The 21,780-nt window shown below is 37.4% G+C and overlaps 1 protein-coding gene across 2 annotated transcripts in view; it reads left to right on the plus strand.

Moving 5' to 3' along the window:
• Positions 1-21,780, plus strand: part of Usp12-46 (Ubiquitin-specific protease 12/46) — a 104,420-nt gene that overhangs the window by 79,982 nt on the left and 2,658 nt on the right. For both annotated transcript variants that reach the window (XM_067143653.2, XM_067143652.2), the window contains one exon: positions 7,917-8,060. In XM_067143653.2, coding sequence (XP_066999754.1) covers positions 7,917-8,060 — 144 coding nt within the window. The remainder of the gene's footprint in view (positions 1-7,916; positions 8,061-21,780) is intronic.

The raw sequence follows: 21,780 nt of genomic DNA on the forward strand, positions 1-21,780 counted from the left end.
ATCTAACCCAGGGTCTCGCTTTTGTAGAATTTTTTGTCAACAAAAATTGAAAATGTTAAAGTTCTTTAAATCTTTAAATTGTAAAATTACTAACGTTTCTGCCCAGTGTGGCAGCTGGTTTGGCAGTTGTATTGCCTCACCTTCATAGGTAATAGATTTCATGTTTTTTGTGGTATAGCTTTTCGACGTTTGTTGGTTCAAGGCAGCCAGCAACTACACAAGCAATATCCACTTTCTTGGAATGCATAGAATTGACCCACACAAGACAAGCATACTTAGCTGTACAGAAGGAGAGTGCCAGGGCCATAGTTCATACAGGTGCTGGATGTATTCCCCAGCTTGACCCTGTCCAGTCATCAATCAGTCGCCACTGATCTACATTTAGGGCAATCGCCCAGCTGGCAGATCCCCTATATGTTTCTTTTACCTAGTCTTTTCTTAAATAATTGGAAAGAATTTGGAAATTTATTGAACAACTCCCTTGATAAATCATTCCAATCCGTAACTCCTCTTCCAGTAAACGAATATTTGCTTCAATTTGTTCTCTTGAATTCCAACTTTATCTTCATATCATGATCTTTCCTACTTTTACAAACACGACTCATACTTATTAGTCTACTGTTATTCCACGCTATCTCTCTACTGACAGCTCAGAACATACCACTTAGTCGAGCAGCTCATCTCTTTTCTCCCAGTTCTTCCCAGCCCAAATTTTGCAGCATTTTCGTAATGCTTCTCTTTTATTGGAGATTGCTCAGAACTAATTGAACTGCTTTTCTTTGGATTTTTTCCAGTTCTTGAATAAAGTAATCCTGGTGAGGGTCCCATACACTGGTACTATACTCTAGTTGGGGTCTTACCAGAGACATCCTTACATCCTTACTACAACTCCTAAACATCCTCATAACTATGTGCAGAGAGTTGTACCCTTTATTTAACGTACACACATGTTCATAAAAAACAGAACACTTTGAAAGACTAGAGATAGGAAGTTCATATTCACAGAACATGTGCATTAGTATGTTCTTAAGAAATGATTAGCATTTGAACAATGTCAGCCCTCAGGTTTGAGGTCCACAGCGATACCTCGGTGCACCACCACTGACTGGTAAAATGTGCCTGCAGCTCTCGTTGTTGCTATAAACCGAAGGTAATGGATCAGGGTGACTTGAGCAGACGTGCAGGATGCCTTGCAGATGTATGCGAGAACCGTACCGTCAAATGAGAACGTTTGAAACAGGGCGCATTATTGGCATGAGAGAACGTGATGCGTCCATTCGGGAAATTGATGCTCGTGTGGACGAAGTGTGTCGGCAGTGCAACGGGTGTGTACAGAATGGTTCACAGAAGGCCATAGAACACGACAAGATGGGTCTGGTCGCACCATCCAGACCCCCCCCCCCCTCCCCAAGATGATCAACACCGCATCCGAATGGCATTGCAGGACAGATCTGTGTCCTCCTCAGCTCTGGTGAAACAGTGGAACAGTGTAACACATCGTACACTATAAAGAGTGACAGTCCATTGCCGTTTATTATGGTCTGGGTTACCAGCGCGTCGTCCCCTTCTCCGCCTACCTTTGTGTAATGTGCATAAACATGCTCGACTGCAATGGTGTATGGAATGACATCACTGGGGACAGGAATGGCAGCAAATAGTGTTTTCAGAAGAAACCAGGTTCTGTTTGTTTGAAAATAATGCCTGCATTTTGGTTTGCCGCAGACGAGGAAGAGACATACATTGACTGCATTCGCACAAGACATATAGCGCCAACTCAAGGCCTTATGGTCCGGGGTGCTATTGGGTACAACCACAAATCACAGTTGGTACGTGCCCAGGGCACTGTGACCAGTTTGACCTACGTGAATGACATGCTGCGACCCTTAGCCATACCCTTTCTGTACGACACCTCAGACGCCATATTTTAGCAGGACGATGCGCGACACATGGTTGCTGCACGAACACGTGCCTTCTTGTTGTTGCAGGATGTCAGACTACTGCCCTGGCCTGCCTGATCGCCAAACTTGTCACCAATCAAAAATGTGTGGGATATGGTGAAATGACAGGTGCAGCACTGTGACTCACTGCCAACCACCAAAGATGAACTGTGGAACCAAATGAATGCAGCATGGATGGCTATACCTCAGGACGCCATTCACACCTTATAAGCATTAATGCCATCACGAATGGAACAAGTTATCAGTGCCCATGGAAGACCCAGTGCCTACTAAGCAACAGGACAGCTGAACCTAGGTGACTGAAATGCTAATTGTTTCTGCAGAACATACTAATGAACATGTCCTGTGAATATGAACTTCCTACCTCTAGTCTTTCAAAGTGTTCTGTTTTTTATGAACATGAGTGTGTGTAGTAGATTATTCCTGGCTCTGACCTTCATACTGCAGAATGACAATGTGCTCTAAAAGTAAGAGACCGATGAAGCTCAACTCCAAGGTATTTGACAACAGGGGTGAACTCAAGCTTCCTTTCTTCCCATATGATATTAAGTTTGTGATTAGCAGCAGAATGGAAGAGTATAACCTGCATTTTCCTAGCATTTGGCTTTAGGCAGTTGTCCCTGTAATACACAAACATTTCATTGATGTAGTTCTGCAGCGTAGAGACTACTTCTCAAGATGATCTGGACCGAATTCAACACCCCAGTCTCCTTAATAATAATGATAATAATAATGATATCAGACTGCTCCTCAGTTGGTTTTACGAGGCTGAGTGAACCCGGGGCCTCCAGGTAAGAGGCAGGTATGTTACCTGTACACCACAGGAGTGACTGGTATGGGTATGCACCCAGGTATAAGACTTTTGGAAGAAAAGAATTATATAGATGTCAGAATGCTGGATAAAATCTATGCAAACTGATGAGGAATATTTTGGAGGATAATTTTCTTGGCACCAGTGACCTAGATATTGGACCTCTTAAAGCAGCAGCAAGAATAATAATAAAGAAGATATATTTTAAAAGAGAATGTGTCAGATGAATGTTGCTACAGGTGCACCTCAGCGCTAGAAACCATTGATCGTATAATAGGTGGCTGTCCATTGTTGACTGGTGTGGAACACCCTAAGAGGTACCAAAATCCTGCGTCAAGAACTTGCAGTGGCATACAGAGTCCTAAAATTGAGCCTGGCGTACTACAACTACCGGCATGCAACGTACTTGAAGACGAGGAGCATGAAACGGACTGGGACAGATCTGTTTTAACTGACCAGACAATCTTGACAAATTCTCCTGGTATTGTCCTTCTCAATAGGAGTGCCAGGTAGACTTCGCTGTCCCAACATCCATAATATTCAACCCACCCAGGTGGAGAAAATTAATAAGTACACAGCACAGAGAGAGGAGATGAAGAAGATGAGGAGGCTAAACTGCACAAGAGTGATACCTGTGGTAGTCTGTGACAGGTATTATGTCAAAAGTACTGGCAACAGATCTGGAAAAAGTAGGTATGAAGCATCTAATTGAGAGCAGTTTTGTTGGACACCTGCCATTCAGTCACATTGTTTTTGTTACCACAATGATTTATAGTCTACAGGATGCTTTGATAGTATAATCAGTATTTCTTATACAGTGGAACCTCGGATTGCGAGTAACTTGGTCTACGAGTGTTTTGCAAGACGAGCAAACATTTTAAATAAATTGTAACTTGATAAGCGAGTGAGGTTTCGCAATACGAGCGTCACGTGTATGTACGTTTTCACCTCCCCTGTGCCTTTGTTTTCCTCTCCCCCTGCCACTCTCTTTCCCGGGAAAGTGTGTGAAATCATTTCCCGCGCTGGACTTCAGTTGCCGTGCCTCGCTCGCATAGTCAACACCGTTACAAGTGACTAATCTCATGTTTTAATCCGTATTGAAATCTGTTAGTATACAATAATATAGTTTTATTATGAATCCACCTGTTCAATACATTATAATGTTGTTACATTAAAATAATTTCATTAGTTAAAAAGTTATATATGGGACATGTTTCGCTCCCTTATAGAGCATCATCAGCCAAATCCGAATCTCAAACAATTGTTATTTACGTAACAAAGACTTAAGAACCATTAGAACACTTTTGACAAACTTAAAACTTATTCTATTCAAAAATCATAAAATATAAAATCCTTGTATACATGGCTCAATTACACGTGCTTAATAGGAACATACATTAAAATTATGGAAGAGAGAGTACTAAAATATAAAATAAATAATATGTATATCATGTCCAAAATCCTAGAAAGATGTGAAGATCAATCTTAGGAGCCAAATTTGTGGATCTTCTTAGCAATGAGATCTGGTAAAAAAGTTATTTATCCCTTGTGGATAAGAGTCTATAAAGATTCAAAATTTATCGTCAAATTTGATGATTGAACTTATAACAGGATAAATGTTGGTCTTCAAGAAATTTAAATGCTTGTCATGTGACCTCGGCGAATGCTGTTGAAAAGATATGTTCTTATAGTTGTCAATGACCGTTCGTTGAACTAATGGATTTGATAAGGATGATTGAAAGGGACGTAAATCAACGTTTGTATTGAAAGCTGCTGCTTGGTTTATCTTGTTGAATGTCCCTCCAGTTGCTGTTTGTCGGTTTGGTGTTGTCCGAGGTTATGTGGTGACTGTCTGTTCTGTGTCTACTCCTTGTCTATCCACAAGGGATAAATAACTTTTTTACCAGATCTCATTGCTAAGAAGATCCACAAATTTGGCTCCTAAGATTGATCTTCACATCTTTCTAGGATTTTGGACATGATATACATATTATTTATTTTATATTTTAGTACTCTCTCTTCCATAATTTTAATGTATGTTCCTATTAAGCACGTGTAATTGAGCCATGTATACAAGGATTTTATATTTTATGATTTTTGAATAGAATAAGTTTTAAGTTTGTCAAAAGTGTTCTAATGGTTCTTAAGTCTTTGTTACGTAAATAACAATTGTTTGAGATTCGGATTTGGCTGAGGGAGCGAAACATGTCCCATATATAACTTTTTAACTAATGAAATTATTTTAATGTAACAACATTATAATGTATTGAACAGGTGGATTCATAATAAAACTATATTATTGTATAGTCAACACCGTACGAGTGTACATGTTTTGTTTCTGTCATCTGTGATATAACTGTTCTGCAACGATGGACCCTGTGAACGAAAAGAAGGCTAAAAAGGAATTCGGTCAGAAGAAGGAGATGATTATAGTGGATGAATCTGTTCAGTGACAATGCAATATCACATTTTCGTGAAATCCTCAAAAAGAGGCAAAAGCAACAGTCATTGGACAGGTTCCTCATTAAAGTTGCACGGAAAGAAAACACTTCCAATGAGCCAACCGATAGCAGTGATTCCGTTAGTGAAATTCGTGCTACACAGTAACTCTTCTCATGTCATCTCTCGTCTCCCTCACACCAACAATGATTCTATTGTAAGGTAAAGTGCAGTTTAATTGTTTTATGTTATATTTTGTTTTAGAAATGTTACGCGAATAAATGTTTTTGAGTTGTGTACGAATCATCCGAGTTTCAATAGTTTCTTATGGGAAAATTTGCTTTGATATACGAATGATTTGGATTACGAGCATGTTGCCGGAACGAACTATGCTCGCAATCCAGGATTCCACTGTATTGAGTTACACCATATTGCATGTTTAACACTGAGTGATTTGGCCATGTGCTTTGGGTCATGTAGCTGTGGGCTTGCATTTGGGAGAAGGTGGGATCGAATCACACCATAGGCAGCTCTTAAGATGGTTTTCCGTTGTTTCCCATTTTCACACCGGGCAAATTTTGCGGCTGCACCTTAATTGAAGCCACGGTCACTGCCATCCCAGTCCTCTCACTTTTCTATCCTTGCATTGCCAAAAATCTTTGATGTGTTAATGCAGTGTTAAGCTACTAGCAAAATGAAATGTATGTTCGATGAAATAAACAACCACCACCATCATCATCAATGAAGGATTTTCTAAAAAGAACAGGAAATCAGTGCCAGTTATACAGGGTGCCCCAAAAACAGGTATACAGTTACCTATACAGCTGTATTTAATCCCGCAGGTGCTCAAAATGTCCACCTCTGGCATTGTTGCATTCCTGCAACCTGTCCCTGATACACACACGCACACACACAGTGCAACACAAATTCTGGTTAGAATGAATTTCCTCAAATGCATTATCGATGAAAGTCTTCAGCTGTGGTATTGCGAGGGGTTTTCTGGAAAAAGGTCTTTTCGTCACTACTCCCCATAAGAAGAAATCCATTAGAGTCAAGTCCAGGGAGCGTGGTGGCCACTCAATGCTCCACCATCGCCCAATCCAATGCTGCGGGAATGTCTCGTCCAGGTAATCACGGACCGCCAAAGAAAAATGCGGTGGGGCCCCGTCCTGTTGAAAGATCAGTTCCACGAATTAGAGCCGTGCTTGCAGGTGTGGCACCACAACGTTGGTCAACATCTCCAGATTCTTGGGACCATCAATATTTCCATCGAAGAAGACAGGACCCATGACACCTCGCAGGACATGCCACCTCACACTTTGATGCCTGGCTGATTCAATTGCTTAGTCATAATGACGTGGGTTTTCATCAGCCCAGTACACACAGTTATGTCTGTTGATGTGACCAGACAATTTGAAACAGGTTTCATCTGTCCACACGATGTTCGAAAGCAAGTCTGGTTGTTTAGTCAGTTGATTGCGAATTATCTCACAGAACTGCAGTTTGGATCGTCCTCCAGAAGGCCATGCAGCAGACTGGGGCAGTACGGCTTAAAGTGCATCTGGTGCATCAGATGTTGTACTGATGTCCTTGGGACACTCAGCTCCAAAGACACACGTCACATGGTCTTCTTTGGACTGGTTATGAATGTGAGGGCTACCTTTATGGCTTTTTCCTGTGTTGATGTCGTACGCGGTCGTCCAGACTTCGGTGCATTGGTGACGGAACTCGAGGCCTCAAGCTTGTCTCTGATGCGGTAAATCGTAAGACATGGCGGCGCTGGCAAATTAAATTCCTCTTCCCACACTCTGCACATGGTTTCAGAATTTTCATACTTCTAGTAGGTCTTCAGGATCCACCGTCGTTGCTTCTCGCTCAGATTTCCAACCATCGTTTACCACAGCCCCATTAGAAACAAAAGAAAGGGCACAATCAATTGAAATTAGACACAATTAGGAACAATTTATGTTGAAATTAGACATAATTGAAACGAACCGGAATTTGTGTGTGAGAGTATCAGGGACAGGTTGTAGGAATGCATCAGTAACTGTATAACTACTTTTGGACCACCCTGTATTTGAACCACCTTGTACAATGAAAGCCCACTCTGGCCATCTCCTCTCTCTCTCTCTCTCTTTTTTCTCCACTGCTTCCCAATATCCGCTCCTTCCGAGTGCTTATCAGGCTGTAGAGACTTGAACAGAACAAGTCTTTCACTCTGACATATGAAGATAAGATGTTGCAATGATTATTTTGTTCTGATGCTTATTCTTCATTATTCTTCATTATCATTATCCATCTTAAATTATTTATTTATTTATTTATTTATTTATTTATTTGTTTGTTTGTTTGTTTGTTTGTTTATTTATTTATTTATTTATTTATTTATTTATTTATTTATTTATTTATTTATTTATTTATTTATTTATTTATTTATTTATTTATTTATTTATTTATTTATTTATTTATTTATTTATTTATTTATAAGTACACAGGCAGTAGGCCCAATAACAGTACCTTCTTAACACACCAATACTGATACATATAAGTAAACATAAATACAAAGTCATAATAATGAAAGTGCAGACAAGGAAGAAGAATGAAAAGAAGAAAAAAATAATATACAGAGGAAATAACAATCTTTTCAGATTTTTTCATTATGTTAAAAAATTAACTTGCCAATTTACTGCGATGCTTCTCTTTTTCAGTCCGATGATGCTGTGAATCCTGATCGCTTGTACGACTTAGTGGCTGTGGTGATTCATTGTGGGAGTGGGCCTAATCGAGGCCATTACATCAGCATTGTTAAAAGTCATGGTTTTTGGCTTTTGTTTGATGATGATATGGTTGATGTAAGTAACATTGTTAGTGTTCATTTGTACATCTTTATGATAGATTGTCCTAATCTCTTTATACTCTGGTATGATTCACAAGGGAGTGAGTATAAGTTGTGATCACAAATAGCTGCTAAGTTGTGGGTTATATGAAAGGGATTGATGTGTAAATTATAAATATACTAAACATATGTGCCGTTGTTAATTACGTTGTAAATTACAATGGCTTGATGTTTCACGAACACCGATAGAACTCATAGAGGTACCATTTGACAGAAGACATGTTGTATACGATAAATATCTGTGCCCTGGATGCACATCTACCTTCAGCCACTTGATGAACAATATTTCTGGCAATTCTAGGTGGTGCTGAAATGGATTGAAGAACAATTCTTCCTTATCACACCATCGACAAGGGACTCAGTTTCCTTGCTGATGTGTATTATATACAGTGGGTTCTGTTCTCCTGAGTTTGTATACTTTGTTAGATATTCCTGGACTGTAGTTGGATATGGTGACTTCACCGTCACACCAGAGTTGAGGTATCAGACACCATCCCAATGGATTTTTTACTTTGAAAAGCAGTGTGATTGAGAAGATACGTGCCGCAAGTTTCTTGAAGGGCACCTGTTGAGTGTTCCTGGTGTTCTGTACTTCAGTAGCATCATAGTGTTTTACTAAGAGCTACTTGGTGAGTGAACATACAGATTTTCATTACATACATTATAATCGACAGTTGCACATAACGAGTGAATATTTATTATCACGTCAATCTCGTCCTCATAAACCACAATTCAATTGCAATCATGGTCGTAACTTGTGCAACTCCCTCATAAGAACTCCATTTTAGAAATGATTTTAGAACAACAGTTTCTTATAATGTGTCATGGCACTAAGAAGCTAGGAGTCACATTTCAAAAGTACTCCTGATCCTCTATGTTGTGTTGTCTATTAGGTGATAACATTTTTGCTCAAAATTGTAGAATTGGATACAGACACAGTTGGTCGACATTCATGAGTGCAAATAAAGAGACCTGTGTCATTAGTTTTTCTGGAATATTAAATCAAACTTCCTCCCAGTCCTTTGGTGTCCCTTAAAATTTATAGTCATTGAAGGGACGTTAAACACACAACATTAATATTCTTCTTCTCCTCCTTTTGAAGTTGGCTTACTGTAAACCACGAGAAACAGTTAGTTTGTTTTTTAGTTTTTCTTTCTCCTCCCTGAATTTCCTAATTCTTTTACTGAGGTTCCTTTCCTGAGAAAGATGCTCTTGATTCTTATATTTTGTTTTTTTCTGGAACCTCTTAAATTCCTCAACCTTCACTTGAAACATTTCTCCGTTCCAGATCTCCTTTGGATTGACCCCAACTTCCTCCATGTTTTTTTTTTTCCTGTTTCCTCTATCCATTTTGTATTTTGCTTTAATTTGGTGATGTAATTGAAGATTTTCTTCGTCAGTCTATATTTGCTCACTCTGAAGAAGTGCCCCTGAATCTTCAGTCTTCTCTTGTTTATCATGTCCTTAACTCCTCCATCCTTTTAAAAATTTATTTATAGATATTAATCCTTCCTTTTCCCCTTCCTATAAGTAACATCTATTCTTTTCTCTAGTCTGAAGCTCTTTCTTAAGATTTTTCTTTCTTTCTGTCTTTCTAGTTCTTCTGTTTCCCCTTTCTTGTTCAATATCAAGCATTCTGAACTGTGTAAAAGTCCTTCTGGCTTAACTTTCATGATGCAATGTCCGATGTCCTTATTGTAGCTGATTGTTCTCCTGTATCTATTCTGTACTTATCTAGATGCTTGTTTCTTTCTGCTTGTCCATTATTTACAGAAGAATGGAAAGACAAGTTGAAACTGAGTTGGGAGAGGATGAACATGGCGTTCATAGATCTAGAAAAGGCATTTGATAATGTGGATTGGATCAAGTTATTTGAGATTGTGAAGGTGATTGTGATCAGGTACCGAGAACGAAGAAGTGTCTACAATCTGTATACAAATCAGCCTACAGTGATAGAATCAAGGGCTTTGAAAAAGAACCAGCAATCCAGAAAGGAGTGAGGCAAGGCTGAAGTTTCTGCCCCCCCCCCCCCTTTTCTCTTCAGTATTTATATAGAACAGGTGGTAAAGGAAATCAAAGAGGAATTTTGAAATGGAATCAAAATCCATGGAGAGGAAATCAAAACACTGAAGTTTTCTGATGATATTGTTATTTTATCTGAGACTGCAGATCTGCAGAAATTGCTGAATGGTATGGACAGAGTCTTGGGAAAGTAGTAGATGATGAAAATCATTAGGTCCTAAACAAAAGTAATAGAGTGCAGTCAAATATACAGGAAATATGCAGGTGATGCAGGAAATATTAAATTAGGAAATGAAGTTTTAACCTTTCAAGTGGTACATTTCTTTTGAGTAGCTACTAACACATTGGCGCATTTTCCATAAGGTACTGGGAAGTAACATATAGTGAGATACTCTTGTGTAGTATAATATTTTTGTCAGGTTCAAAAAGTACAGAATATGTATCAAGCTGTCGAAAATAATCGTAGTGCGAAGGGCAAGGCGTCTGGCTCGCTGAGGAAAGCAACAGGAACTTATGATGAGATACTTTTAATTGGTCAGGTATTTTCATCAGGTTAAAAAAAAAGTCTCACTTTCCAGCTATTAAAATGATTACAGTGCCAAGGGCAAGGAAAGAGGATCTGGCCCAATGAGGAAAGCAACAGGAAACCTACAATAACATACTCTTGTGTAGTTGAGTATTTTATCAGATTTAAAAAATACGCACTCGTTATCAACTTACCAAAAATGATTACAGTTCCAAGAAGGCCTCCATAGTAAAGTTCAGTAAACTCCTCTTCAAATGACATATTTACTGACAGGATAAAAGAAATTGTCTTAGGTATTATGATCTCAACACTGTACAATACTTTATTCGTATTCATCAATCTTGAAGCATTGTTTCTGCTTCCATAAAAGTAGTCCTCAGAAGTCCACAACTGTGTGGTAGCGCTGGAAGCAAGGTGCGGTGCACAGGGCTACTTCGCAGTCTTCACACTTATACCTAGATTCTCATCTCTGTCCCATTCGGTAAAACACAGCACACTGCCGAGTAGAGTTTTCCTTGCGTGCTGTTGCAACAATGTACGAGGGTTAGTGAGGGGCATTGATTCTTGTTGGGGGAGGAGTCTTCAAAGGTCTGCCTGGCTGCAATCTTTCATGTTTATTGTACTTCATTGTGATCTCAATAAGTCTCATCTGGAATTCTAATCAGGTATCCTGACCTCCTGACTTCTTGTACAAAATGTAGGCATTTAGACAGCATATGTCCAGCATATGGTGGAAGTGCTTCTGGTAGTGCTTCTTTACGAATTTTTTACGAGTACTTCAATGGCTCACAAGATACGCATAACTCAGGTCAACTCCGCCATCTGACAGTTGTAGTCAATAGCTAACCTTGGTTTTGTGGTTTCTTTCCCTCTCTCCCTACACGACACCATGGTATCATCATGCGTATTGCTTATGAGGCACACATCCTTTTTATCCTTCCACTTCATTATCACGAGTTTCACTGTTTCTCCTTTCCTGGGTGTGCGGTTTTTGATTTCCGACGGGACACCCTGTCAATTTTGATGCAACATACCCATTGCATCTGTCTCCTTATCACACAGCTTGTAAAAATCGGGGTTCGAGAACCAGTTATCCATTGTTACGCCATACCCTTTGTTTAGAAGCGGTACCATGAGTTGCAAAACAACTTTCGAAACATATGGTTCATTTTTCAGAGAGTCATCAAATTGAATGTCTTTTCCTATATATACACCAAGAAATTCCACACAACCAGACTTAGATTCGCACAGTTCAAATAATTTGATACCGAATCTTGAGCGCTTAGATGGTATGAAAACTTTCCATGACAAATGTCCCTTCCACAACATACGAGACTTACTTACAGACACATCGTTTTCGGCTGAGTACACACTTCGGAATCTGCTATTCAAGTTTTCCAAAATAGGTTTCAATTTGTAGAGTTTCTTCGGACCACATGTGGCTTCTTCGTATGCTTCGTTATTCGACAAAGTGTAAGAATTTGAGAAGGAATTGAAATCTTCTTTCAGAGGACAGCTCCAAAAATATTGGGGTCTCTAATATCTGTCTACGAGGAAAGTAGCTCTTGTTGTCAGGTACCTGATGAATGCCTTGAAAGAGAAAGAATGCAAGTAAAGTCATATTTCATCTTTATTCATGTCATTCCACTGATTCACTCTTGAATAAAGTTTCAAGGTTGGTGTGCTTTCTAAAAACTGTTGAGCATGCCAGTTGGTTTCCCTCCGTATTAGTTCTGCTAATTCATGACGTAAGCAATTGTAAATATTCTAGGGGATTATTTATGTCTTCAATTTGTACATTTAGTCCAGGTTGCGCCATAAATTTAAATCTCGGCCATTCATATCCTACCCTTGTCCATACACCGACCTGAACATCACTGCTTGTGCTACTGTTACGTTCACTTGAGTCGCTTTCACCATTGCACTCGCTATCTCCTGACATTTCAACATTAGTCTCACTGTCAGATGACACATCACTCTCCGAATTATCACAGTGTAATAAATCAAAACGATTCTTCTTCTCGTAGACGTTTCTGAGCTCTGCTTGCACCTGCCGTAATGCACTGTTTACCATTTTCAGCAGCCTGGCGGCCGGTACTGTCTGGTCACCGAACGAATGCTTTTTGCCCGGTCACATAGTTTTAGGAGAGTGCTGCTGTAGATAAAGCTCGAAACTAACATACACGCACAAAGGAAAGTGATCTCAGATCCTACGACGGAATAAGTCGTCATACCCATGGCCAAAAGACATTTACAATGTGATGACGGAATATTCCATCATGGCCACTTAGGAAGCCATGCGGCTAAGATGATTTATTCCGTCATTACCGCTTGAGAGGTTAAAGGAAGTAGGTGAATATTGTTACTAACTGTAAACCCCCCCCCCCCTTTTTACAGAAGAAGAGCACATAATACAAGGTACATATCAAACAAGTAATGATTTAATAATCCAAAATAACAAACCTGAAAGAACGTCAGCTGATGATACACCTGGAAAAACGTTCTAAATTTCAACAACACATGGCAACGCAGGATAACCAACATGACAACTAGAGAAAGGATGTATGGGAAGCAGGCCGGGAAATGCTACAGAGGACGAGATCTTACGTGACGTTGTAGGGAAAGAAACGTGAGAACATTAACCCTTTTGTCTGACTTTACTCAACATATAGAATTTTAACAAGGTATAAAGAACACCAATTAAAAGGATAACATCATCAATTAAGAAAAAGGTTAAATCGGTGGTTCTTCAGAAAAGTAAATATCTACACAATATTACAATTACATTTAAATAGGTGAGCATAACTTCGACGTTGAAATTTACAAGGAAAATTTAACAGGGAATATGACATAATTACAAACATCTTACAAGGCAAATCGAAAAATGTTACAAGGAGAGAAAACAACGGAAATTAAATTTAGCACAGAGGCCTATAGAGGGGCATTCCTCTCCTAATACACATCAGTGAGGGACGCATAGCTCAACAGGTGTACACTAAATTGACACTGAATTACTGGAGACAACTCGGAAGGAAAAAATTAAAGTTTACATTTACACAAGAGGTTAATAAAAGGAATTGCCTCCAAAACAAAGGATATGCCTAGCTGACAAACGAAGGCATTACAAAATCAAAACGGTGAAAACCAGGGTCTAAGGTAAACTCCAAACAAATGAATTTACATTTTAATTTAACACTTGAGAAAAGAAAACATGCTTACCCCAAGATGGCTGGAGCCGCTGAGCGGACCACCTTACGAGGTGCATCCGATGGTTAAGACATGCGAAAACCAAAGACGCTGAACAGAGTCTTGCTCCTGCTGAGGAGCCAAAAGGTCGGAAGTTGGAAAATACTCAAACAGCCAATCAGGGAAGCTACTTATGATTCGACCCGAAGTTTCACCAATACAAATTAATGTTATTTTCGCCAATGGCATTACAGCACCATATATGGTAATGTGGGAAATATATTCTAGAGATTTTGATTGCGAAACTCGGCAATTTCGTGATCGAAGCGTCCACGTGGCAACTACAGGGTGATACAAAAAATGGGTTACAACAAACATATTACTGGAGATCTCCAGTATCAATGTCCTTCAACACTCATAATGATTATTAAATATTAACAGTTCGCAGTCTTTCTTGTAAGTCCTAAAAATTCTTAAAATTCACAAATTTCACAAAAATTAAAACACAGAAATTTACAAGAATTTACACCAACAAAAAAAAATTATTCAGTTGACTTCTTCAAAAATGTCAGTTCCTTACTTTCTTTCAATGACGGTTTCATGACAAATCCAGAATTAAATGATTCCACCGATTCTATCAACTCGCCACCGGCGACACTAACGATGGCAGAAGTAAGGAGGACATAAAATGCAGACTAGCACAAGCAAGGAAGGCCTATCGTAAGAAAAGAAATTTACTCACTTCAAACATTGATATAGGTATCAGAAAGATGTTTTTGAAGACTTTTGTCTGGAGTGTGGCATTGTGTGGAAGTGGAATATGGACGATAACTAGATCAGAAATAAAGAGAATAGGAGCTTTTGAAATGTGGTGTTACAGAAGAATGCTGAAGGTGAAATGAATAGATTGAATTAGGAATGAAGATACTAAATTGGATTGGTGAGAGGAAATTGATTTGGCTAAATTTGATGAGAAGAAGAGAGAAAATGATAGGACAAATCCTAAGACACCCAGGGATTGTTCACGTGGTTTTTGTGGGATGTGTAGCTGGTAAGAACAGTAGGGGTAAACCAAGGTATGAATGTGACAAGCTGCATCAAACCAGTCTACGGACTGGTGACTCAAACAACAACAACAACAACAACAATGTCTATTCCCTTTGATCCATTCCCCAAGAAATTGAAATTTATCTGTTCTCTTAATCTTTCTGGACCTTGTATTCAGATGCATTTGTCTGTCCTCTTTGTATTCAATATTTTCTTTACAACTTTGTTTTGAGCATGGCATTTCGGCCACTTAGGACCATGGTTAACAATTGTCAGCCTTTCTGAGTTTCCAGTACTCCTTCATCTTAATGGAGACCACTTTGTGTCAGTTCTTCTTTTTGTTCTCACTCTTTTCAGCTTTGTCTTGAACGAGTGTCTCAGAGTCACTTCACTGCAGTTGACGATGGAGTGATACATTTTTCATATCATTAGAAGATCAAGACTTTTGCATGATATTGTGGTGTTAGGCATTCGAGATTGATGACCGTAAAACATGAGACGTTACTTCCTCATAGAAAGTGAAAGTTATTCAAACCTGGTGCACAGCTCTGTATTTGAACTCATGGCATTTCAGCCACTTAGGACCATGGTTCCCTGTTCCATGGATTACTTTAAGAAACAGTTTGAGCATGTGACTCATTAATGTTACAGTAAGTGTTTTTCACACTTCTTTGCTGCGGCTTTTTGGAGAATGGAATTTAACCAGTCTTCAAGAATGTTAACAGTTTCATGTACAGTAGAAGTCCGTTATAGCGAGAATTCACGACGGCAAAAATTTTACTCGTTATAACGGATTATTGTTATAGCCGTTTTTTCGTAAGTCGGGAAAAATCCGATGCACATTAAAATCCATATGAAACGGCAATCAGTTTGCTCAAAACTTTTTTTTTGTAGATGATGTCCACACTACAGCTTACTTGTTTGTTATTCTTTGAAATCTGATACTACGTGAAAGTATATGTTTAATTTCATTTTGAAAAATTATAGTATCACTCCAGAGGCTTTTGTCGCAAATGTTCCAGTTTTCTTCTTCAAACAGAATCACCTAACAGTATATATATCATGAAAACATATTTCAAGTGCACGTGGAGAAATGATAACTCACTACAAATTTACATGCAAAATTTAACTAGACGCGAGAAAATATAAACTATCCTCTGAAATCAATGATCAGTTCTTACTTAATTTCAGTACATAACATTAAAATTAAGCGATCGTTTACTTCAGCCTTTATTTCTGATGAGTTAACAACAACTATCAACCACGTTATTTGCACACTTATTATGAAAATGTTTTATCCTCTTTCATTTTGAATTTCCTTTTAGAGAACAGCAGTCGACGGCCATTACTAATCGACTCAGACATTGCCTTCGAATGTCGATGAGAGAGCTCGCAAGTGTACATAGCGAGAAAACAATTTGTTTCCTAAGATGATTGATCACATTTTGTGGCAAATGCTTCAGTTTTATTATTCAAGCTGTGTCACCTGACCTAACCATATATGTATCATGAAAACATATTCCAAGCGCCAGTAGAGAAATGATAACATTCTCACTATAAATTTACATGGGAATAGCCTCTCCCAATCTTTTTTTTTTTCTTTATGTTGCACCGACACAGATAGGTCTTATGGTGACGATGGACAGGAAAGGCCTAGGAATGGGAAGGAAGCGGCCGTTGCCTTAATTAAATGGGAAACCACGGAAAACCATCTTCAGGATTGCCGACAGTTGGGTTCGAACCCGCTATCTCCCGGATGCGAGCCCACAGTTGCGTGCCCCTAAGCCCGGTTCTCCAAAATTTAACTTAACTTAATTTCAGAGTGGAGTATTAAAATTAAGCGATCGTTTACTTAGCCTTTATTTCTAACAAGTTGACAACTGCTATTGACCATGTTATTTACATATTTGTTACGAAAACATGTTCTCCTCTTTCATTTCTAATTTTCTTTATGGAACAACAGTTGACGGGTATTACTAATAGACTCTGACACTTGCCTTCAATTGTCGACGAGAGAGCTCGCAAGTACACATAGCGAGAAAATTATACTGAAGTTCGCATTTTGTGGCAAACGCTTCAGTTTTCTTATTCAAACAGGGTAACCTAACCTAACTTAACCGCATATGTACCATAAAAACATATATCAAGCACCAGTAGAAAAGTGACATCTTTCTCAATATAAATTTAGATGGGAATAGCCTTATCAAAATTTAACCAGACATGAGAAAATATAATCTAACCTCTGAAATCAGTGATACGCTCTGCCATATCTTGAGGTGTATCGCATTCTTACTTAATTTTAGTGTAGAGTATTAAAATTAAACGATCGTTTACTTAGCCTTCATTTCGAATGAGTTAACAACTGTTATTTACCACGTTATTTACATATTTATTACAAAAACATTTTCTTCTCTTTTATTTCTGATTTTCTTTACGGAATAACAGTGGTCGGGTATTATTAATAGACTCCAACATCGTCTCTGAATAAAAGGAGAACAATAAAACTTTGATTTCCACCTATTCAATACATTAAAAGCAATTATAAAATTAGGATTTCATTGCTTAATTGTTAAAACATAGGACATGTTTTGTTCATATTTTGAACATCTTCAGTTATAAATATTCTTACAAGGTTAAATTGGTAACATTGTTCTAGAACTTACACTTATGGTTCGTCATTAACAAACTTATCCATACTAAACTTTAAAAAACCTCTTAAATATAAAACGTTTATATATTATGTTGTCTTATTGAAAATTATATGACTGTTTATTGAGATTGAAACTTTAAAACTTTATTCTAATATTTAAAATACAATGCCTTTAGTTAATCTCTGTATAAATACATTTACAATCTGTTAAACTGCTAAATGTTTTAAAATTATTTGTTGTATACACATTAAAAGATTTTGTTACAATTGGACGTAAACTTTTTCTCATGTTGTACCATATGGAATTGAAATCTTAACACACACAATGTTATTAATTTAACCTTGTAAGAATATTTATAGCTGAAGATGTTCAAAATATGAACGAAACATGTCCTATGTTTTAACAATTAAGCAATAAAATAAGGATGACATCCTAATTTTATAATTGCTTTTAATGTATTGAATAGGTGGAAATCAAAGTTTTATTGTTCTCCTTTTAACAGACTTTCAATACGGAAAAAATGAGGATAGTCTCTTGCAATCGTCTCTGAATGTCGACGAGAGAGGTCGCAAGTGCACAAAGCGAGAAAATGATACCGTACTGTCCCCTATTTCCCGGACAGGCTCAACCGGTGCACGACAGTCCCAGAGGTGGACCATTCGTGTACTGGTTATGCTTATTTTAGGGACAGTTTAAGGAACAAGAACTGACGACAATAGGAAAACACACAAATAAAAACAATAAGGTTTGACATTTATTATGTAGCACTCCTTTGAAACACATAAAACAAAATATTTAACAAAAATCTTGATGTTGGAATTTTTAGTTCTTCTCATAAGATCGTTTGAACAATCCTGACTGTCTGCTCCTTCCACACTGAAGCATGATTTAAACTGAAAGGTAAATAAAATCAAAATTAGCCTAGTCTGGCTTATTGAAAACAAAGTAGTTTGATAGTGAAGCTCATCCTGACATGAAATTAATTCATTTAACATACGGGCTATCGCAATACACTAATTTTAATTTAGCAATATGTAACTTTAATTTAATCAAAAATGATTCTGAAATGCTAACAACGTCTAGAAAATCTCATAAATAATGCTGAAATATTTATCTCATAATCTCATCTAAATTATGATTAAATTCCATTTTATCCAAGTAATTTTTACAACTCAAATTTGAATCAGTTAAATTCCTTGAGAATTAGTTTTAATTAATATGATTTAAACAGTTAAGTCAATCCAAGATCTCTCAAGTTAATTTCACACTGTAACTAAACATTCTTCTTTGAATATCCTTCAACATGATTCAAAATAACTCTGTCACTTTTATAAGTTTATGTTGCGCAACGCAAAGAAAAATTTTAAAAATATTTAAATATTCCTGACAATCGAACTTCGTTTGTACGAGGTTGAAATAATATGGGCCTATTCATTTTAATGGCACGTTAACAAAAAATGCATTTAATTTTCCTATAAAAATTCCTAATCACAATAAATTTAACCAATTAGCTCAGCACGAACAACGCCGAAATAATCTAGCCCTCCATGATGTACCTGTGGTCAGGTTAAAACCACATTTAATAAATCAGTAGACAATATTTCTAGCTACTACACTAACACCACACTCACACATATGATACACGAAATTATGTACAATATGTACACTCAACTTCTAAAAAGCTTATGACAGTATTCATCGGGAGTCATTACTGAATACCCTTCAAGAATTTGGTATTCACAGAAAACTGATCAACCTTATTGGAATCACTCTCAAGAATACTAAAGCGAAAGTTAAATTTAGAGGAGAATTGTCAGAGCCATTTACAATCAAAACTGTACTTCGGCAGGGGGATGGTCTCTCATCTATTTTGTTTAATTGTGTACTGGAGAAGGTCATGTGAGAATGGAGAAAGAAATACCAACTGAACATCAAGATTGGTAGATATATAAAACTAAACTGCTTAACGTTTGCAGACAATCTTGCACTACTGGCAAATAATATGGAAGAGGTAAAAGTCCAAATTGAACAACTAGAAAACATTGCAGCAAAAGTGGGATTACAAATTTCATTTGAAAAGACAGAAATTATGCCAGCCTTTGAGGTGGACACCCCTGTCATTCAACAATATGATAACAAGCAAATTAAGGTTGTAAAAAGTTTAAGTATCTTGGGGAAATTATAACTTGGAACCTAAATGAGAAAGCCTCAATAGAATACAGAACAACAAAACTGAGACAAGCACAGCGAGTCACATGGTCAACATATAAGAAATCTCTCTCGATAAACATCAAATTCAAACATTATGGTTCAGTAGTTAAACCTGAAGCAACTTATGCAAGTGAAACTCTGTTTAAGTTGAATACCAAAGCAACAACAGTTAAAATCCAAAAAATAGACTGAAGGATCATCAGGACAATCATCAATAAAAAACATCAAGTAAATGGACGATGCACACTGCTGCCTAATGAAATAGTCTATTGGGAAAATGAATCAATTGTGGATACAATGTGAAAAAGGAGAATTGCCTTTTTCAGCCACATAGTAAGACTACCAGAGACCAGACTACTGAAACAATTATTCAGTTTCTTTTGGAAAAGTAAAACCAAGAACAACTGGTTTGTTGAGGTCTAGAATGATATAGAAGAGCTGAATATAACAATGAAACAAATTGCAGAGAGAAAAGAGAAGAGGATTCTGAGAGGTAGAGATACAAGACTAAAATTAAAAACAGTCAAACGAAAACAGTACACCATTACAGATGAAGAGAGGGCGGCCAGGTCAGAAAAAATGGAGTAGTTCTGGGAGGAGAAGAGGAAGTTGAGAAAACATTACAACTGATATTGTGAAGACTGTAGTACATGGATTGATTTAAGTGCTCCTATGTGGGCGTAAACTATGTAAATAAATACATTTACACTTGAATTCTAGGATTTTATTATTATATTCCGACTTTTAATCATACTCCTGTCAATGGAATGATCAGATGATAGTATTTGATAACTCGTAATGTTCGACAGTCGGTAGCATGTGATTGAATATTGGCAGTCATTTTTGAAAGAAGTAGTAGGTGCTGTCTAGGGAGCGGTGATGAGGGTACAGAGCTCTTGGAAGTCAAGTAGGGATGACATAAAAATGTTAGTGTTGAACTGTAGAAGTATTGTAAAGAAAGGAATAGAATTAAGTAACTTAATAGATATAGAGTTCAATAATCTTAATCTTAAGATCCCTCCCAAAGACCAAGCAACACATCAACAGGAATGATATTCATACAAGACTGTATCCACTGTCTAGAATGTTCCTTCTCAATTAAGCAGCAGCCTAAAACTAAGAAACAGCCTAATATTGTAATCTTTACCATTCCTTGTCGTTACATAAGACCCAAAGTCCAGACGCCGTTCTTGACCTGTCTATATATAACAATCGGTTTTAAATCTCCACCTAGTGTTTGACAACACATTTCAACATTAGTTACGTCAAGAACATGAAAATGAAATATGTGGGTCAAATAAGCCCCAGTATCAATATCATCCTTTCTCAGGACTTATGGTAGAGAAAGAAGATCCATTTTAGTTTTGAACATATTTTGAATTTAAATAGAATACGACTGACAAGTTTTAACTGTGTAAAAACACCGTTAATTTAAATTTATATTTTCATTCACAACAATCTTGACCAGCCTACAATTAACAATCAGTTCTAAATCTCCACTTGTGATTGACAACACATTCTGACATTAGTTACGGTACGTCAAGTGTCTAGGATGTTCCTTCTCAATTAAGCAGCAGCCTAAAACTAGGAAACAGCCTAATATTGTAATCTTTACAATTCCTTGTCGTTACATAAGACCCAAAGTCAAGACGCTTACAGTTTCATTCACAACGACATTCTTGGCCAGTCTGTATATAACAATCGCTTTTAAATCTCCACTAGTGTTTGACAACACATTCCAACATTAGTTACGTCAAGAACATGAAATGATATAGGTGGGTCAAATGAACCCTGGTATGTAATATCCTCTTTAGCCAAGACTTATGATAGAGGAAGAAGATCCATTTTAGTTTTGGACATATTTTTAAGTTAGATAGAATAGGACTGACAAGTTTTAATTGTGTTAAAACACCATTCATTTATGTTACACACGGTTATGTTTAGTTCACATTTTTTAAACTATTATCCTGGCATGTTAGTCTTAAGAGATTATTAACGTTCATATGTTATACTATATATGGTTAAAAAGGTCC

Source organism: Anabrus simplex, chromosome 3 (genome assembly GCF_040414725.1).
Source record: "Anabrus simplex isolate iqAnaSimp1 chromosome 3, ASM4041472v1, whole genome shotgun sequence".
In the NCBI taxonomy this organism is placed as follows: Eukaryota; Metazoa; Arthropoda; class Insecta; order Orthoptera; family Tettigoniidae; genus Anabrus; species Anabrus simplex.